The sequence below is a fragment of the Hyperolius riggenbachi genome, chromosome 4, assembly GCF_040937935.1.
Source record: "Hyperolius riggenbachi isolate aHypRig1 chromosome 4, aHypRig1.pri, whole genome shotgun sequence".
Taxonomy (NCBI): Eukaryota; Metazoa; Chordata; class Amphibia; order Anura; family Hyperoliidae; genus Hyperolius; species Hyperolius riggenbachi.
In genome coordinates, this window is record NC_090649.1 from 307,790,813 (window position 1) to 307,811,848 (window position 21,036).

At 47.0% G+C, this 21,036-nt stretch overlaps 2 protein-coding genes across 5 annotated transcripts in view; one reads left to right on the forward strand and one right to left on the reverse strand.

Moving 5' to 3' along the window:
- MTFR2 (mitochondrial fission regulator 2) overlaps positions 1-5,962 on the reverse strand; it is a 38,780-nt gene extending 32,818 nt beyond the window's left edge. For both annotated transcript variants that reach the window (XM_068231632.1, XM_068231631.1), the window contains exon 1: positions 5,475-5,962. The gene's annotated coding sequence lies outside the window, so the exon portion shown is untranslated. The remainder of the gene's footprint in view (positions 1-5,474) is intronic.
- The window catches only part of LOC137503914 (armadillo repeat-containing protein 1-like), a 52,672-nt gene continuing 37,273 nt past the window's right edge, over positions 5,638-21,036 (forward strand). Inside the window, exons 1-2 of one of the 3 annotated variants that reach the window (XM_068231635.1) lie at positions 5,638-6,006; positions 10,974-11,065. In XM_068231635.1, the coding sequence (XP_068087736.1) occupies positions 5,857-6,006; positions 10,974-11,065 (242 nt within the window). In that variant the 5' untranslated portion in view covers positions 5,638-5,856. The remainder of the gene's footprint in view (positions 6,007-10,973; positions 11,066-21,036) is intronic. The other 2 variants (XM_068231634.1, XM_068231633.1) reach the window with 2 other exon arrangements.

The window sequence follows — 21,036 nt, forward strand, 5'->3', positions numbered from 1 at the left end:
GATAGTTTCTGTTGCATTATAATCATGGTGGACAGTGTTCTCCCCAGAATTTTTTTCCAGCCGGGTGGCATAAAAAAGTAGCCGGGTGGGTTGGGATGGCACGGCACAGGGAAATTTGGCGGTGTGGAAAATTTAATGTGCACCAATTATGTACTCTAGTGTTAGTGTAGTGTGCATAACTAAACAGCCGCTGCTTACAAAAGGTTCACAGCAGTGTTTAACATAGTAGTGGCCGAACTAGTGAAGTATCGTGGTAGCAATACATCCAGAGCAGGGACAAGGTCCTCCAGCACCCAAGGCTGAGACACCAAAGTGCACCCCTCCACCTCTCCCTCCCCAGCTGTCACTCACTGATTGCTGTTAGACTCAAGGCTCATACACACATCAGACTATAGTCTTTGGAAAATGAAAGATCACAGACCAATCTTACCACCCTTCATGTAGTATGAGAGCCATACTCTACACAGTCTTTTCTATGGAGCTGAACTCCACATCAGAAAAAAATCTTTGCAAGATGCTGCACACACAGATGCTGTACAGACACAAAAGATCAGTATCTGCAAAAGATCTGTTCCTGCCAAAAATCCATTCCTGCAAATCGCAATGATAGTCTATGAGATCTGCAGATCATCATACACACATGATTTAACTGACATTCATCTGCAGATCAAGCAATAATCTGCAGATCTGAAAATCCATCCTGGTGGATCTGATCTGCAGATGAATGTCAGTTAAATCATGTGTGTATGATGATCTGCAGATCTCATAGACTATCATTGCAATTTGCAGGAATGGATTTTTGGCAGGAACAGATCTTTTGCAGACACTGATCTTTTGTGTCTGTACAGCATCTGTGTGTGCAGCATCTTGCAAAGATTTTTTTCTGATGTGGAGTTCAGCTCCATAGAAAAGACTGTGTAGAGTATGGCTCTCATACTACAAGAAGGGTGGTAAGATTGGTCTGTGATCTTTCATTTTCAAAAGACTATGGTCTGATGTGTGTATGTGGCCTAAGGCTTAACACACACCATACAATCTTGGTTGTACAGATTTACCAAATCTATGTAGTATAATGGCCAACAGATTGAAAATACCTTGAATCATTGATTGGATAAGCTCTTATACTACATGTAAGTGGTAGGATTGAACAACCAAGATTGTATGGTGTGTGTTGAGCCTTAGAGGGCCACAGGGCCCACAACCTCCCCAACACCTTAATATCTAGTTATCTGGCTTGCAGTCACTGCTATGTATCCCCTTTTCTTATTTCTTTCTGCTTCATACACAATTAGGAATGACAGCTGAATGAATTGTGCGCCCCCTCCTACACTGCGCCCTATGCCTCAGCCCGGCCCTGAATACATCACTACCGCACAGCTTTATACAGCACTACCGCACAGCTTTATACATCACTACCGCACAGCTTTTCTTAGCTGCGGCCGTTATTTAGTTACGCACACTAGCGCGTATTGTGCATGGAAACAAAATTAAGCTGCATTGATTTATTAGCACGAGCAACAGGAGATTGCTCGCACTATATCCTTTGATGAATCAACCCTCTTGTCCTTTGTTTTACACGGTGTACATTTACCACTTCTAGTTATATTTTTAGCATTTTTTTTTTACTTTTTCTTTTTTATATTTCACCACGCCACCCCCAACACCCTGACCGCTGGTAATATAATGCTGCATATGCAGTCAGCCGCCCTGTCAGCCACCCCAGCGCATACAGTCACAATCAATGTCCGTGCACGCAGCCAGCCTGAAATGGCTGTCGGCTTAGCCTCGCACTATCACCGCAGCGTGTCCGGCTGTTACGACATGCCGGGATGTCTTGCAAACAAAACAAGCCGCGCTACTCCTGAATCAGTCTCTTTGCACGAGATCTCGCGCTTCCCAGCGAGCCCGTGCATTGCTCAATGCACGGGCTCGCTGGGAAGCGCGAGATCTCGTGCAAAGAGACTGATTCAGGAGTAGCGCGGCTTGTTTTGTTTGCAAGACATCCCGGCATGTCGTAACATCCGGACACGCTGCGGTGATAGTGCGAGGCTAAGCCGACAGCCATTTCAGGCTGGCTGCGTGCACGGACATTGATTGTGACTATGCGCTGGGGTGGCTGACAGGGCGGCTGACTGCATTGGTGGCAGCCGGGCGGTAATTGATCTTACCCGGGCGGCGCGCCCACCTGTTTGGCCCTGGGGAGAACACTGGTGGATACGCTGTATAGGTTCGCTCTGGCACTTTTTGTCTATATTGGCCATCTTTTTGAACTAGCACTTTCATTGGTATGCTTCACTCTTAACTACTTTTTGGGCATTTTTCTATGGTGTTATCTCCCTTAAACCAGCACCATGTAATATCTATGAATATTAACAATATTGCACAAATCTATACATATATACACACACTGTTTATGCCATTAGTAAGGAAGGATAGTAGGAACTATAGAGCCTTGTCTATTTATCATTAGTCTGTGTACAGACTTATGGATGTCATGCGACCATGCCTTGTTTTTAACTTTGTTTTAATCATGCTGAAGTTTTTAAATAAAGGCACCAGAATAGAGTAAAAACGTCTAAAATCAGTTTAAAAAGGGTGAAGCGGTGGACTTACCTCCCTCAAGGTAATACAGACAAGGATTCATTAATTTATGTCAAAAGATCACATTTATTATAAAACTCCACTTTGCAACACGTTTTACAGGCACAGTCCCGCTTCATCAGGCAATAATCAGAGAAAACTCAAAAAGTCTGTAGCGTCGCCGAGCGCCTCTGCCTACACGTACTGTATTATCTGTATCTGAATACCAGAATTACTACACTATATTGGGCTCTCGGTCTACACCTTTTCTTTTCTTACAAATAGTTTTAATCATGAACATTTGATACAATAAAGAGTTTCTGAACAGTGAAGCAGTGATTAATTTGTATTTTGTCAATTATGACCTCAGAGTGGGAATTCTGGTTCTTGAGGTTGTTTATGCATGTCAAGTGACAGGCAGCCTATTGGGCCAATCAAAGTGCAGGGCTAATGTCCTTTAAAGTGATTGGACCTGCAGGGGCTCAGGGTAGGACAAGTGGAGCTCTCGTCATTGCCAATTAGCAGGCATAAGTTCGTAGCGCTCACTATGCTACTCTGATAAGGCCCCTTAACTCTAATAAGGCACGCTATTTGTCTTAGTGAATCAAGCCCACTATATCATTTTTTTTTTTCTTTTGCTTCAGTGTCTCTTTAACTCTTCCTGTACTGTAAACAATATGAGACTCATATCTGTGCTACTAATGTTCTACTACTTAGCTGTACTACACATACAAATCATTATCTCATACGTTTATTTTCACTTCAGATTCCCTTTAACCTCCCTGGTGGTCTATTAAAACAGCCAGGGGGCAGCGCAGCACATTAACAATATATATTTTTTTAAATCATGTAGCTAGCCTAGCGCTAGCTATATGATAGCCGCTGTGCAGCGGCATCCCCGCACCCCTTCCGATCGCCTCCGGTGATCAGAGCAATCAGGAAATCCCATTCAGAACAGGATTTCCTGTTTGGCTTCCCCCGTCGCCATGGCGATGATCGGGATGACGTCATCTACGTAATGGCGCATGGGGGAGTCCCGATCCACCCCTTAGCGCTGCCTGCCGCTGATAGGCCAGGCTGCGCAAGGGGTCTTTGGGGGGGGGGGGGGCGCGGCGGGGAGTGGTGAATCGGCGCGGCGATAGGGTAGTACACGCAGATAGCAAAGTGCTAGCTGCATGTACCAAAAAAAATAATAATTACGCAAATCGGCCCACAAGGGCCTGAGAAATCCTCTGCGGCGGCTTAGCCCGAACTCAGTTCGGGCTTTCCGCCAGGGAGGTTAAGGACATATAAGCTTAAGGGGCAAAGCTAAGCTTTCTTTACCTGGGGCTTCTTCCAGCCCGTAGCTGTCTATCTGGTCCCTCGCTGCAGTTCCCCTGCCCTCCAGTGTGCAGCTAGCCCCTCCGGACGCTCCCCAACCTCAGCTGTTCTGGGTATGCACGGGTGGGCACTTACATGCCCATCTCTCCTGATAGTGCTTCAACGGCTGGGAGCATTACGCACTTGTGCAGTTCACAAAGAATTAAACTGTGCAAGTGCAGAATGCTCCTGGACAGGGGCATAACTAGAAATCACTGGGCCCCCCCCTGTGAAACGTTCAATGCCCCTCCATCCCCCCCCCAAAAAAACATAATAAGTGCCCCCAGTATAGGTAAACCGTTATAGGTTCCCCCAATACAGATAGCCAGTTATAGGTTTCCCAGTATAGTTAGCCAGCTATAGGTGCGCCCAGTATAGATAGTCTGCCTCCAGTATAGGTTAGCTAGCTATAGGTGCCCCCAGTATAGGTAGCCAGGTCTATAGGTGCCTCCAGTATAGGTTAGCTAGCTATAGGTGCCTCCAGTATAGGTTAGCTAGCTATAGGTGCCCCCAGTTTAGGTATCCAGGGAACATCTGTATAGGCAGCCTGGAAGGGGAGCAGCAGACACACAGAGTTCCGTCACTTGGAAGTCGGAGTTGAGTTCTCCGCCCTTTGGCATCATTTCTGGAAAGGGGAGCCGGAAGCACTGAAGGGGGGCCAGAGGTGAGAGGGAGTTGGTCCCCCCTCCTCACCACTATGTGCCCACTGCCCCCTCTCCAGCACTGCACCCCCTCCTGCCACTGAAAATGGCCCTGGGCCGGCCCCCCCACCAGGCTTGGGCATCCCTTGCAGGGGCTATTGCTACACCACTGCTCCTGGCCACAGATTCGCGAACGAGAGGCATACAGAAGCACACAACAGATGTGATCGGGGATCTTTCGGAGGGGCTAGTGGTGCACTGGAGGGCATCGGAACTGTAGCAAGGGCTCAGGTAGACTACTATGGGCTGGGCTGGGTATCCACTTCAGCTTGGATGTCCTTTAAAGAACACCCTAAAGTGTGAAAGGAGCCTAGTAAAGTGCTGTCACCAATAAGCCCTGCTAGTAACAAGTGGAAGAGAAGTGGACCATCCACAGAAAACAGACATTGCAAAGCAAAAGAGCTAGGTACTAATTTCTGATCGGTTTTAGAGCCCTACGTAATATGTGAAGAGGAAGCACTGACAGTTGAATATCCAAGTCGTGGAGGTACCAGTGTGGTAGTATACTTTGTAGTCTATCAGAATGTGCATCCTATAGAAGGTTAGTGCTAGGCAGAGGGGATTAGTAGGCAGATGATGGGTGGAGGGTAGTTTTAGGCAGATGATGGGTGGAAGGTAGGGTAGTGTTAGGCAGAAAAGTTGGAAGGTTCGTGTAAGGCGGAGGAAGAGGTTGTTATGTCTGAGCAAGTTGCAAATATTTTCACTACAGGTAGCATTTTATGCAACCTGGCAGAATTTGAACCCCATAGGAGAAGCATTGTAAAAGTTGCAATTCTGACAAAGTTGCATTTATTTTCACCACACCGGAATGGCTATTGACTTCAGCCTCCTCACCTATTATAGCGTCACGCCCGTCAGTCACGATGCAGCCCAGCCGCACGGTGTAGAAGCACGGGGCAGTCACCGAAGCTGCAGAAAGAAATCACACGAAGCCGCCGTACTTCCTATTCAGGAAACACAATTCAAATTCAGCGCCGCGTGATCACACGCTGCACACTGATTGGCCCTGTAGTTTTTCTGTGTCACGTGACAGCAGAATGAACCAAACAGCGGGCTGCCGGGCTAGCTAAGCTGAGGTGCTACTGGGAGTCTGGGAAGGATAACGGCCGTGCTGGAAGAGGCAGCAACCGTGGTACCCGACTGATAGGCACATGTTCTCTGTGTGGGAGAAGGCTGCCATTATTGTGCTGCTCCTGCACACTCCCTGTAGTCAGAGATGGACGCTGTGTCTGTGGTCAGCCATCTGAAGCTCCTGGCGTCCAATCCACGGAACAGAGATGCTATAGTGAAGGACAAAAGTTGCCTTGCGGGTCTGATTCTGTTTCTCGGCCACCAGGATGCAGCAGTCATAGAGGGCGCTCTTCAGGTGAGGGCGGGGCGTCAGGTGCTGCTGCTGTCACTTTAGCCTACAGGTTAGAAGTTGTCAGGAAGGTGGATGTTCTACTTCTTTTGAGCTGGTTCTGATGGACAACTGCTGGTGTTCACAGCCCGGGTTCCATCGAAGCGAAAAAAAAAAAATGATATAATTATTTGTTTGTGTAGTACAGCTCAGAAACAAAACATTAGGAGCAGAGACATAAGTCTCTTAGGGCTCTTTCACATTAGGGCAGATTTTCTGCGTTTCAACGCAAAGGGTAAAGTTTGCGTTACCCAAGGTGAAATGAAAGTCCATAGACTTTCATTTTAGCTTTCACATATAACGCAGCCTTTTTGTGCGTTGCGTTACACTGCACCCAGGCGCAGTTTTTTGGCCAACGCTAGCTTTATGCGTTACAATGTTAGTCAATGTAAAACGCACACTATGCACGTTTTTAATCCGTTAACGCAGGCAATCAGTCCCAGAATGCAACAGAGGAACAATGTAGAAAGTTGAAAACTAAAAGAAAAAAAAATTACCTGCGTTTTTTATGCGCTGTAACGCATTGAACGGATTAAAAACGCACACTCACTGCAGTGCAACGCATATTAAAACGCATACAACAAAACGGATGCTTTGAGCATTCTCCAACGCAAGCTCTGATGTGAAAGAGCCCTTATGGAAATGTTGTTTCCAGTACAGGAAGAGTTAAGAGACTCCAGGTATCTATGCAAAAAAGCCATTGAGTTTTAGGACTTTCAAAGTCGCGGAAAACTGAGTTCTGAAGGATGTTATCTGATCTGTAAATCAAGGATTTTCTTTTTCTCTGCCAGAGGACAGGTCAGTAGTTCACAGCCTGCTCTGTAAAAACATTTAGAATGCTGAGTGTTGTCTAAACTGCACATATTAGAGAATGATGCAATTTTATGAAAAACACTATAACTGAAAATAAAAATGAGAATATTTTCTTTTTCGCTTTAGTGTCTCTTTAAGGTGGCCACTAATGATACAATCTTTTTCATCCAATCTTACAATTTCTATGTAATATAAGGAACTGCCTGAAGTATCCATCCAATATATTCACAGTTTACTCTTCTACTACATAGATTTGGTAAGATTGGATGAAAAAGGGTACTTATCCGTTAGCCGGGCGCATCCAGCAGGTGGCGACAAAACTCCACCAGAGTTGCATCTTTCCCTACTATCCATGTCGGCCTGGAGGGGGAATAGTAATTAGCGCCACCTGCCGGATGCGCCCGGCTAACGGATAAGTACCTGAAAAATGTTTGGATCATTAGTGGCCACCATTACTGAGATGAATGGGAGCATTCATCTCCTGTTGTTTACCATCGAATGTTGTTGTTTAGTCAGGCAACATGTAGCTTTTGGCAAGGGTGGCATTCGCAGTTACGATGAACTGACAGATAATGATGATGCCAAGTACCTTTCTGCATGGTAACAGAAAAGCATTTGGCTAAGGTAAAAGTAGACTAGGGATGATCAATGATATGCAAATAATTCCAAAATTATGCAAATATATGCAGTTTGAAAATGGGCCAACCAATTTAAACCCACGTTTAAATTCATTCGTCCATTTTCAATCTGCATACAAATTTGCATCAACTTGAAAGTATTTGCATATCCTTGATCGTCCCTAGGGCTTATTCACACTGGGCAACGCATCGTCCCTAGGGCTTATTCACACTGGGCAATGCATGCAGGATTGCGATGGCACATCGGGCAACGCACATTGCAGCATGTTAAAATGCATATGTCGGCTGCAACATTCCATTGAAAAGAATGCATAAATCATGCATTAGGATGTTCCTGGCCACGTTATAACGCCTCACACGGAAACGCACATTGCAGTGTGAATGGTCTATAGACTTTAATGATTTATATGAAACAGTCACTGCGCTCTTGACATCAAAATACAGGCATCCACCTCGCCCCCCTATATGAAACCACTCACCAGCAGTTGTGGTCTGCAGGCAGACCAATCAGCGCTTCCGGGGTGTATGGCCCCCCGTCGCCTCTCTGGCTCAGCTGCCTCTGGCGTAGTCCGTGTGTGGTGCGGATCCGCGGTGGTCTCCTGGTCCGGGGTTGGTGTCAGCTTGAGGAGATAAAACACACAGGAAGACCCGCTTCCAATAGTGTGATTCCGTTTATTTTAAAAAATTGTTCATATAAAATACATAAGTGGGGGCATTTAAGCGGTACACTAGGTGGTAGATAGAGTCACCTCCTGTGTGGCCACCAAGTATTGGTGAACTCCTCTCCGTGCCGCTACCGTGCGCCCCGTAGGATTAAAAATCTCGCTAGTACGCTGGGATCTAACACGCTGCTGCAGTCACTGTCTCCAGCGTCTATGCGTGCCTGCGTACTAGGTTGCGTAATACGTCACTCCGTTGGCTCCGCCCTACGCGTTTCGTTGCATAGCAACTCATCAGGGGCTATCACGGAGTGACGTGTGTGCCCTCATTTATTGCCTGTCAGGCCGCCATCCAGGAAGTGACTTCACCCTTACATAAATGCAGATAAAACATTGCGTGATTAATTAGAAAGAATTGGATTTGTATTATAGATGATAATACATAACACCTCATATGTACTGGGGATAAATTCCCCTTACTACGTTAAAAATTCAATTTCAGCATGACTTTACCAAAAAAATTAGAGCAGTGATGATGACACATTAACAGAATGCATAGCATCAGACATTATCCTTATCCACATAATCAATTCCCATTGATTTTAGTGGTCAAAAAGATTACATATGCAAAATGCATAGCATCCACAGCATAGGTCCCATAGGGACCATAATTCTTACTAATGAAGTTTGATTACCTAACATTCACGGAGGTCAGTGGTGTTGTTCATCAGATCAATAATTATAAGCTAATACTACCAGACCTGTGCCTTCAAAGGAGAACGAATGGGTAAGTAATGACTCTACAGACCAACATAGAGATCCCTTAAGTGACCAAATGATAAAGTGAACAGATTGGGGTACAGGTCACTGCCCTTCCCACATATGCCATTAAATAAGCAGGCTGGTTATAGTACCGTGGTGGGTTATGGCCTTGGGTGTGGGCGTCCATGACGCACCATCCGCACGGATCGATGCATCTAGGCCCCCCACCCAACATATGGGCAAACCCCCACCTATAACCACCCCATTCCACAGTGTTGTTTGCTAAGATGGCATCAATATTCAGAACAATGTCAGATGTAAAACAGGAGCCAGTGATTACTAGATAAACGTACAGGAAAATTATGAGTTGTTTAGAAAACAATTTAAATCTATGTCAATATTGAGCCCAGATGGTTCAGGGCCCGTTTCCACTAGTGCGACGCGATTTCGCCGGCATTCCGACGCTTGTAAAAACGCATGCGGGTGCGTTTCCGCATGCGTTTTACCCGCGATTTCGCGTGCGATTTCGCATGGCAGGGTGCCATGCGAAATTAACCATGACACTGCCAGGGCAAAATAACATTGAGAAGGGTGCGAAATCGCACGCGAAATCGCGGGTAAAAACGCATGTAACAAACGCATGCGTTTTTACTATTAAATACATTAGCGGCGATTCGCACGGATTCCCGACGCAGGCGAATTCTGCGGGTCCCGCCGTGCAGATTTGGCCCGCCGCCAAATCGCTCCCGCACGCCGCACAGGTGGAAACAGCCCCATCCACTAACATTAGCTATGCGAATCCGCATGCAGTGCCCGCATGCGGATTCGCCCTAGTGGAAACGAGCCCTCAAGGGTATCCAATTCATAAATATTTTTTGTTTCCAGTTTGGAAAGTTCCCGGATTTTATTGCAGCCTCTCCATGAGGGCTGCAATTTTTCCAGGCCGACCATACTCATATTTTTCAGTTTACATGGACCATTACCTACAAAATGTCTTGGTACACTGTGGTTAGTGTGTCCCTTTTCAATCTTGTAGTAATGTTCTCCCAAACGCTCCTTTAATGATTACTGCGTTATGGACACTCTGTGCGGTGCCTCACGTGTAAGTGGGAATGAGCCTTAAAGGAAACACCAGCCGTGTGAAATGGCCCTAAGAAAGCCCCTTTCCAGTTAATGGACACCCTTTTGAACCAATTAGTTTCAGTTGTATTACTAATATTTGTAATTAATGTATTGTAATTAATAATACCGTATGCCTACACTATTCAGGGCTAGTCTACTTCAGTAGACCCAGCAGGAAACCTCAAATGGAAATTCTGCTAACGTGATTGGGTGAACAGCACCCTCTTGAACTGCTAGGTTTCTGATAGGTTGTAGAAAACTACGCCCACACTATTCAGCCATTCACAATGCTTTGTGTTGTAGAGGGTGCTGTGGTTGGAGAACTGTTCCCTATGATATTTCTGCCGGATCCCCTTAAGTACTATTTAACCAATAAGAACGCTTCAAGTTGTTGACATTACTGTGATTTCAGAACTGTTCCCTGTGGACTTTCTCCCTAGGTCACCTCAACCATAACAGCTCCTAGCAAGGGTTCCTGCTCTCTGCAGTTGTTTACTCAAGAAGAAACATTTCTGTATAGTATATTTGGTGCTAGTATTGTTTAGGTGAGCCAGTGGGAAAGTCCATAGGGAAATTCTGCAAATGTGATTGGGCAGACAGCACCCTCTTGAACTGCTAGGTTTCAGATAGGTTGTAGTAATAATACGCCCACAATATTCGGCAAATTACAACGCGTCATCTTGTAGACTTTGCTTTGATTGGAGAACTGTTCCTTTATGGACTTCCACGCTAGCTCACCTATACCATACTAGCTCCCTGAATTTTGGAGACAGTATCAATGTTTGCAAAGACATAGGGATGGTGAATGAGTTGCAAATATGTTATTAAAATATACAAGCGCTAAGGTATACTTTATTGTGTACTATAATGTGACTACATATGTTTGCACTTTATTTAATATTTTATGTATATGTTTGTACTTTATTTATATCCACAACAGACATTTTGCTACCTGTGTGAAAATACTGATTACTGTGAAACTTTAAGGAGTGAACTCGGTATGATAGCGAGTTTGGAGAGCTTGATAAACAGGTAAATTCAAGTTAATTTTTCTTGAACATTGGAATGTGCGTCACTATACTGGTTTGCCCCTTGGTGCCTTCTCACATCAATTTCTGTGTATTTCTCGTTTCTATCTGTGCGCCTCTGTCCGCTTTTCAGCAACATCTAACATTGATGTGCTGATAAAAAACGGACAGAAGTGCACAAAGTAGAAATGAGGCCTAAGGGCCCGTTCACACTTAAAATCGCAGAACGCCGGCGTTTTCCGGGAGTGATTTTTTTTTTCCCACGATTAGCATGGAAAAATCACTGGACACTGCGGCGGTTTTGGAGCGATCGCGATTAGCGTGCTATGCATATCGTGGAGCGCTCGTCGCCGGCAAACCGCTGCATGCAGCGCGGTTGCGGTTATCGCTAACCGCAACCACGGCAGTGAGAACACTGCCACTCGCTACATTGTGTAGCGGTTCTTGCAGAAAGGTTTGCCGTGAGCGGGAATTGCGCGATTCCCGCTCAGGTATGAACGGGCCCTTAGGGCTCATTTTCACGGGCAGTTGAACTGTGTGCTCGGTAAGCAGTTACTAAGCAGAAGTGAGCAGTTAACCTCCTGAGCGGTATGCCCGACGCTGCGTTGGGCATGCTGCTCAAGAGGTTTTGCTAGCCTCAGGAGTCCCCCAGCATTAATCTATTAAAATAAGTTGCTGAATTAAATGGTAGCACTAGGCTAGCTAGTATAGGTGCCCCCAATCCAGCCGACGGAATAAATACCAAGCCTCTATCCAGCGATCGCTGCAGCCGCCTGCACAGCTCCTTACTTCCCTATGGGGAGGGTCAGGACTGCGAATGACATGATGTACAATCCTCCCCATAGAGAAGGCTGGAGCAGTGCAGGAGGCTGTGGCGATCGCTGGATAGAGGCTGGGTAATGTATAAGTGGCTGGATCAGGGGGTAGGGGGCACCTATACTAGCTAGCCTAGTGCTAGTTAACATTTCATTCAGCCACAAAATAGTTTATCCTTGGGGACTCCAGAAGCTAGCAAAACCTCTTGAGCAGCATAGCGCTCAGGAGGTTATCAAGAAGCAACTTGAAGTAAAAAAAAAAAAAAATATCTATCTATATCTCTGTAATCATGTATTGCCTGTTACAATGTAGAACTGCATGCACTTGTGGACGGTTGCAGATATAAATAGGTTTGTACCTGGTGAGAACAGGGCCTTAAGTTGGCCATACACCATACTTTTTTAAATCATATTTTTTAAATTAAAGAATTGCAATCAATTTTTCTGACTGATTGTAACATTTAAAAAATCTGACCAATGATCCTCTTTCTTTAAAGAGAACCCGAGGTGTGTTTAAAGAATGTTATCTGCATACAGAGGCTGGATCTGCCTATACAGCCCAGCCTCTGTTGCTATCCCAAACCCCACTAAGGTCCCCCTGCACTCTGCAATCCCTCATAAATCACAGCCATGCTTTGAGGCTGTATTTACATCTGTAGTGTCAGTCTCAGCTGCTCCCCCGCCTCCTGCATAGCTCCGGTCCCTGCCCCCATCCCTTCCCTCCAATCAGCAGGGAGGGAAGGGATGCAGGCGGGGACTGGAGTTCTGCAGGAGGCGGGGAGAGCAGCAGACTGACACTATAGAGATAAACACAGCCAGCTCTGACAAGCTGTTTGTCAGCAGCGTGGCTGTGATTTATGAGGGATTGCAGAGTGCAGGGGGACCTTAGGGGGGTTTGGGATAGCAACAGAGGCTGGGCTGTATAGGCAGATCCAGCCTCTGTATGCAGATAATATTCTTCAAACCCACCTCGGGTTCTCTTTGAAGGAGTTGTCAGGCAATTTTAAATAAAATAAACGCTACTTACCGGGGGCTTCCTCCAGCACCAAGCTCCCAGGACCTCCCTAGCCGCATCTCTGCAAGCAGCCGTTTGCCGAAGCTCCGACCCGGTCCCCGGCGATGACGTCAGAGTGACCTGGAGGTCGCTCTGAACTGCGCCTGCGCGATCGGCGCTGACAATCACCGCCACGTGGGCCGGAGCGGACTGACAGAACTACTGCGCATGCACAGTCCGATCCGGCCCACGTGGCTGTGATTGACAGCGCCGATGGCGCAGTACAGAGCGACCTCCAGGTCGCTCTGACGTCATCGCCGGGGACCGGGTCGAAGCTCCGGCAAACTGCTGCTTGCAGAGATGCGACGAGGGAGGTCCTGGGAGCTTGGGGCTGGAGGAAGTCTCCGGTAAGTAGCGTTTAGTTTATTTAAAATTGCCTGATAACTCCTTTAAGGAACTTACCAAACACACAATTGGAGAACCTCACTCCCAAACAGTTCTCTGCTGCTTTATAAAGCCTGCAGGCTGCTTATAAGCCAATGAAAAGTGCACACATAATACACCTAGCTTGCAGTGATAATCAAGCAAAAGCTGAGCAAGTCAGCCAATTAGTAGGAGAGGGCTTCAGTTGCATATAGACAATGGCTATATGACCAGCAGGGGGCACCAGCGTGCAGGATATTCCCTCTCATCTGCCCCCCTCCTAACTAAACTGCATGGGATACTACAATAATTAAAAACAATGGTGCATGAGCCAGCCTGGGGCCCCGGGAACTCTCACTGCCCGGGGCCCCAGAACCAGCATCTAACACCATATGTGAGCGCAGCCAAAACCTTGGAGCTGCCACATCCAAGGCCTGTCTCCTACTGCTCTAAAACTTACCAAACACACAATCGGAGAACCTCACTCCCAAACAGTTCGGGAGTGAGGTTCTCCAATTGTGTGTTTGGTAAGTTTTAGAGCAGTAGGAGACAGGCCTTGGATGTGGCAGCTCCAAGGTTTTGGCTGCGCTCACATATGGTGTTAGATGCTGGTTCTGGGGCCCCGGGCAGTGAGAGTTCCCGGGGCCCCAGGCTGGCTCATGCACCATTGTTTTTAACTCCTTTAACCACTTCCCGACCGCCGTATGTACAATTGGCGGCCGGGAAGTGCACCCCGCAAGGACCGCCGTATTGACAATTGGCGGCGGTCCTTGTAGGGGCATGGGCGGAGCGATCGCGTCATCAGTGACGCGATCCTCCGCCTGGCGCCGCTCACCCGCCGCAACATCCCGCCGGCCATACGGAAGCGCCGGCGGGATGTTAACCCGACGATCGCCGCATACAAAGTGTATAATACACTTTGTAATGTTTACAAAGTGTATTATACAAGCTGCCTCCTGCCCTGGTGGTCCCAATGTCCGAGGGACCACCAGGGCAGGCTGCAGCCACCCTAGTCTGCACCAAGCACACTGATTTCCCCCCCCCCCCCTGCCCCAGATCGCCCACAGCACCCATCAGACCCCCCCCCCTGCCCACCCCCCAGACCCCTGTTTGCACCCTATCACCCCCCTAATCACCCATCAATCACTCCCTGTCACTATCTGTCAACGCTATTTTTTTTTTGTATCCCCCCCCCCCCTGCCCCCCGCTCCCTCCTGATCACCCCCCACCCCTCAGATTCTCCCCAGACCCCCCCCATGTACTGTATGCATCTATCTCCCCTGATCACCTGTCAATCACCTGTCAATCACCTGTCCATCACCCGTCAATCACCCCCTGTCACTGCCACCCATCAATCAGCCCCTAACCTGCCCCTTGCGGGCAATCTGATCACCCCCCCACACCAATAGATCGCCCGCAGATCCGACATCAGATCACCTCCCAAATCCATTGTTTACATCTATTCTCTCCTCTAAACACCCACTAATTACCCATCAATCACCCATCAATCACCCCCTATCACCACCTGTCACTTTTACCTATCAGATCAGACCCTAATCTGCCCCTTGCGGGCACCCAATCACCCGCCCAAACGCTCAGATTGCCCTCTGACCCCCCCTTATCAATTCACCAGTGCATTAATTACATCTGTTCTTCCCTGTAATAACCCACTGATCACCTGTCAATCACCTGCCAATCACCTATCACCCATCAATCACCACCTGTCACCCCCTGTCACTGCCACCCATCAATCAGCCCCTAACCTGCCCCTTGCGGGCAATCTGATCACCCACCCACACCATTAGATCGCCCGCAAACCCGCCGTCAGATTACCTCCCAAATGTATTGTTTACATCTGTTATCTTCTCTAAACACCCACTAATTACCCATCAATCACCCCCTATCACCAACCGTCACTGTTACCTATCAGATCAGACCCTAATCTGCCCCTTGCGGGCACCCAATCACCCGCCCACACGCTCAGATTGCCCTCAGACCCCCCCCCCCCCTTATAAATTCGCCAGTGCATTAACCTCCTTGGCGGTAATCCCGAGCTGAGCTCGGGGTATGCCGCCGGAGGTCGCCGCTCAGGCCCTGCTGGGCCGATTTTGATTCTGAAAAAAGCAGCACACGCAGCTGGCACTTTGCCAGCCGCGTGTGCTGCCCGATCGCCGCCGCTCCGCGGCGATCCGCCGCGTGCAGCGGCGAAAGAGGGTCCCCCCAGCCGCCCGAGCCCAGCGCAGCCGGAACAAACAGTTCCGGCCGGCGCTAGGGGCTGGATCGGGCAGCTCTGACGTCAGGACGTCGACTGACGTCCATGACGTCACTCCGCTCGTCGCCATGGCGACGAGGAAAGCGAAACAAGATAGGCCGCTCATTGCGGCCTATCTTGTTACTTTCGATTGCCGGAGGCGATCGAAAGTACGCTTCAGGAGCGCCCTCTAGTGGGCTTTCATGCAGCCAACTTTCAGTTGGCTGCATGAAATATTTTTTTTTTAATTAAAAAAAAACCCCATTGCAGCCTCCCTGGCAAAATAAATAAACCGCCAGGGAGGTTAATTACATCTGGCCTTCCCTGTAATAACCCACTGATCACCTGTCAATCACCTGCCAATCACCTATCACCCATCAATCACCCCCTGTCACTGCCACCCAACAATCAGCCCCTAACCTGCCCCTTGCGGGCAAACTGATCATCCACCCACACCAATAGATCGCCCGCAGATCCGACATCAGATCACCACCCAAGCGCAGTGTTTCCATCTATTCTCTCCTCTAAACACCCACTAATTACCCATCAATCACCCATCAATCACCCCCTATCACCACCTGTCACTTTTACCCATCAGATCAGACCCTAATCTGCCCCTTGCGGGCACCCAATCACCCGCCTACACGCTCAGATTGCCCTCAGACCCCCCCTTATCAATTCGCCAGTGCAATATTTACATCTGTTCTCCCCTGTAATAACCCACTGATTACCTGTCAATCACCTACCAATCACCCATCAATCACCCCCTGTCACTGCCACCCATCAATCACCCGCTGTCACTGCCACCCATCAATAAGCCCCTAACCTGCCCCTTGCGGGCAATCTGATCACCCACCCACACCAATAGATCGCCCGCAGATCCGACGTCCGATCACCTCCCAAGTGCAGTGTTTACATCTGTTCTCTACCCTAAACACCCACTAATTACCCATCAATCACCCCCTGTCACTGCTACCTATCAGATTAGACCCCTATCTGCCCCTAGGGCACTCAATCACCCGCCCACACCCTCAGAATGCCCTCAGACCCCAGCCCTGATCACCTCGCCAGTGCATTGCTTGCATCTATTCCCCCCTCTAATCACACCTTGAGACACCCATCAATCACCTCCTGTCACCCCCTAGCACACCTACCCATCAGATCAGGCCCCAATTTGCCCCGTGTGGGCTCCTGATCACTCGGCCAAACCCTCAGATCCCCCTCAGACCCCCTTCCGATCACCTCCCCAGTGCATTGATTGCATCTATTTTCCCCTCTAACCACCCCCTGAGACACCCATCAATCACCTCCTGTCACCCCCCTAGCACTCCTATCCATCAGATCAGGCCCAATACAACCTGTCCTCTAAAAGGCCACCCTGCTTATGACCGGTTCCACAAAATTCGCCCCCTCATAGACCACCTGTCATCAAAATTTGCAGATGCTTATACCCCTGAACAGTCATTTTGAGACATTTGGTTTCCAGACTACTCACGGTTTTGGGCCTGTAAAATGCCAGGGCGGTATAGGAACCCCACAAGTGACCCCATTTTAGAAAAAAAGACACCCCAAGGTATTCTGTTAGGTGTATGACGAGTTCATAGAAGATTTTATTTTTTGTCAAAAGTTAGCGGAAATTGATTTTTATTGGTTTTTTTTCACAAAGTGTCATTTTTCACTAACTTGTGACAAAAAATAAAATCTTCTATGAACTCGCCATACACCTAACGGAATACCTTGGGGTGTCTTCTTTCTAAAATGGGGTCACTTGTGGGGTTCCTATACTGCCCTTGCATTTTAGGGGCCCTAAACCGCGAGGAGTAGTCTAGAAAACAAATGCCTCAAAATGACCTGTAAATAGGACGTTGGGCCCTTTAGCGCACCTAGGCTGCAAAAAAGTGTCACACATGTGGTACCGCCGTACTCAGGAAAAGTAGTATAATGTGTTTTGGGGTGTATTTTTACACATACCCATGCTGGGTGGGAGAAATTTCTATGTAAATGGACAATTGTGTGTAAAAAAATCAAACAATTGTCATTTACAGAGATATTTCTCCCACTTAGCATGGGTATGTGTAAAAATACACCCCAAAACGCATTATACTACTTCTCCTGAGTACGGCGGTACCACATGTGTGGCACTTTTTTTTACACCCTAAGTACGCTAAGGGGCCCAAAGTCCAATGAGTACCTTTAGGATTTCACAGGTCATTTTGAGAAATTTCGTTTCAAGACTACTCCTCACGGTTTAGGGCCCCTAAAATGCCAGGGCAGTATAGGAACCCCACAAATGACCCCATTCTAGAAAGAAGACACCCAAAGGTATTCCGTACGGAGTATGGTGAGTTCATAGAAGATTTTATTTTTTGTCACAAGTTAGCGGAAAATGACACTTTGTGAAAAAAAACAATTAAAATCAATTTCCGCTAACTTGTGACAAAAAAATAAAAACTTCTATGAACTCACCATACTCCTAACGGAATACCTTGGGGTGTCTTTCTTCTAAAATGGGGTCATTTGTGGGGTTCCTATACTGCCCTGGCATTTTAGGGGCCCTAAACCGTGAGGAGTAGTCTTGAAACAAAAATGACCTGTGAAATCCTAAAGGTACTCATTGGACTTTGGGCCCCTTAGTGCAGTTAGGGTGCAAAAAAGTGCCACACATGTGGTATCGCCGTACTCGGGAGAAGTAGTATAATGTGTTTTGGGGTGTATTTTTACACATACCCATGCTGGCTGGGAGAAATACTTCTGTAAATGACAATCTTTTGATTTTTTTACACACAATTGTCCATTTACAGAGGTATTTCTCCCCCCCAGCATGGGTATGTGTAAAAATACACCCCAAAACACATTGTACTACTTCTCCCGAGTATGGCGATACCACATGTGTGGCACTTTTTTGCACCCTAACTGCGCTAAAGGGCCCAAAGTCCAATGAGTACCTTTAGGATTTCACAGGTCATTTTGAGAAATTTCGTTTCAAGACTACTTCTTACGGTTTAGGGCCCCTAAAATGCCAGGGCAGTATAGGAACCCCACAAATGACCCCATTTTAGAAAGAAGACACCCCAAGGTATTTCGTTAGTAGTATGGCGAGTTCATAGAAGATTTTATTTTTTGTCACAAGTTAGCGGAAATTGATTTTAATTGTGTTTTTTCACAAAGTGTCATTTTCCGCTAACTTTTGACAAAAAATAAAATCTTCTATGAACTCACCATACTCCTAACGGAATACCTTGGGGTGTCTTCTTTCTAAAATGGGGTCATTTGTGGGGTTCCTATACTGCCCTGGCATTTTAGGGGCCCTAAACCGTGAGGAGTAGTCTTGAAACGAAATTTCTCAAAACGGCCTGTGAAATCCTAAAGGTACTCATTGGACTTTGGGCCCTTTAGCGCAGTTAGGGTGCAAAAAAGTGCCACACGTGGTATTGCCGTACTCAGGAGAAGTAGTATGTGTTTTGTGGTGTATTTTTACACATACTCATGCTGAGTGGGAGAAAGATCTCTGTAAATGGACAATTGTGTGTAAAAAAAATTAACAAATTGTCATTTACAGAGATATTTCTCCCACCCAGCATGGGTATGTGTAAAAATACACCCCAAAACACATTATACTACTTCTCCTGAGTACGGCAATACCACATGTGTGGCACTTTTTTGCAGCCTAACTGTGCTAAGGGGTCCAAAGTCCAATGAGCCCCTTTAGGCTTTACAGGGGTGCTTACAATTTAGCACCCCCCAAAATGTCAGAACAGTAAACACACCCCACAAATGACCCCATTTTGGAAAGTAGACCCTTCAAGGTATTCAGAGAGGGGCATGGTGAGTCCGTGGCAGATTTCATTTTTTTTTTGTCGCAAGTTAGAAGAAATGGAAACTTTTTTCTTTTTTTTTTTTCTCACAAAGTGTCATTTTCCGCTTACTTGTGACAAAAAATAATATCTTCTATGAACTCACTATGCCTCTCAGTGAATACTTTGGGATGTCTTCTTTCCAAAATGGGGTAATTTGGGGGGTATTTATACTCTCCTGGAATTCTAGCCCCTCATGAAACATGACAGGGGGTCAGAAAAGTCATAGATGCTTGAAAATGAGAAAATTCACTTTTTGCACCATAGTTTGTAAACGCTGTAAAACTTTTACCCAAACCAATAAATATACACTGAATGGGGTTTTTTTTTTATCAAAAACATGTTTGTCCACATTTTTCGCGCTGCATGTATACAGAAATTTTACTTTATTTGAAAAATGTCAGCACAGAAAGTTAAAAAAATCATTTTTTTGCCAAAATTCATGTCTTTTTTGATGAATATAATAAAAAGTAAAAATCGCAGGAGCAATCAAATAGCACCAAAAGAAAGCTTTATTAGTGACAAGAAAAGGAGCCAAAATTAATTTAGGTGGTAGGTTGTATGAGCGAGCAATAAACCGTGAAAGCTGCAGTGGTCTGAATGGAAAAAAAGTGGCCGGTCCTTAACCTCCTCGGCGTTCTATTGAGATCGCCAGGGAGGCTGCGGGAGGGTTTTTTTTTAATTAAAAAAAAACTATTTCATGCAGCCAACTGAAAGTTGGCTGCATGAAAGCCCACTAGAGGGCGCTCCGGAGGCGTTCTTCCGATCGCCTCCGGCGCCCATAATAAACAAGGAAGGCCGCAATGAGCGGCCTTCCTTGTTTTGCTTAGATCGTCGCCATGGCGACGAGCGGAGTGACGTCATGGACGTCAGCCGACGTCCTGACGTCAGCCGCCTCCGATCCAGCCCTTAGCGCTGGCCGGAACTTTTTGTTCCGGCTGCGCAGGGCTCAGGCGGCTAGGGGGGCCCTCTTTCGCCGCTGCTCGCGGCGAATCGCCGCAGAGCGGCGGCGATCAGGCAGCACACGCGGCTGGCAAAGTGCCGGCTGCGTGTGCTGCACTTTATTTGATAAAAATCGGCCCAGCAGGGCCTGAGCGGCAGCCTCCGGCGGTGATGGACGAGCTGAGCTCGTCCATACCGCTCAGGAGGTTAAGGGGTAGAAAGCCCTAGGTCCTCAAGTGGTTAAGGAAATCCACAGAATAATTAAACACTATGTTCGGCCGGGTAAAAGACATAGGACAGCATCCAAGGATCATGTAACTTACTAGGAAACTTGGCGGACTAGGGGTCCCCTGCATATTAGCTTTATATCACGCATGTAATATTGAAATATCTAAATCCTGGTGGTATAAATCAACAGATGCTCCTTTATGGGTTCAAATAGAAATAAATCTTGTAAAAGGAGACCTAAACTATTTCCTAGTGACACAACTTATCCAAAAGTTGAATACAAACCACACCTATCCTACATTACAGGCTACGGTTGCCTCCTTACGTTATTTACTCAAAAAAACATGCACATGGTGAGCTGCTAACTTCCAAAACCCCCTTAAAGTGAACCAGAGACAAAGGACCCTCATGTATTTTACAATATATATCAGTGGGAACATTAGAGAAAACACCTACCCTGCTCTCTGT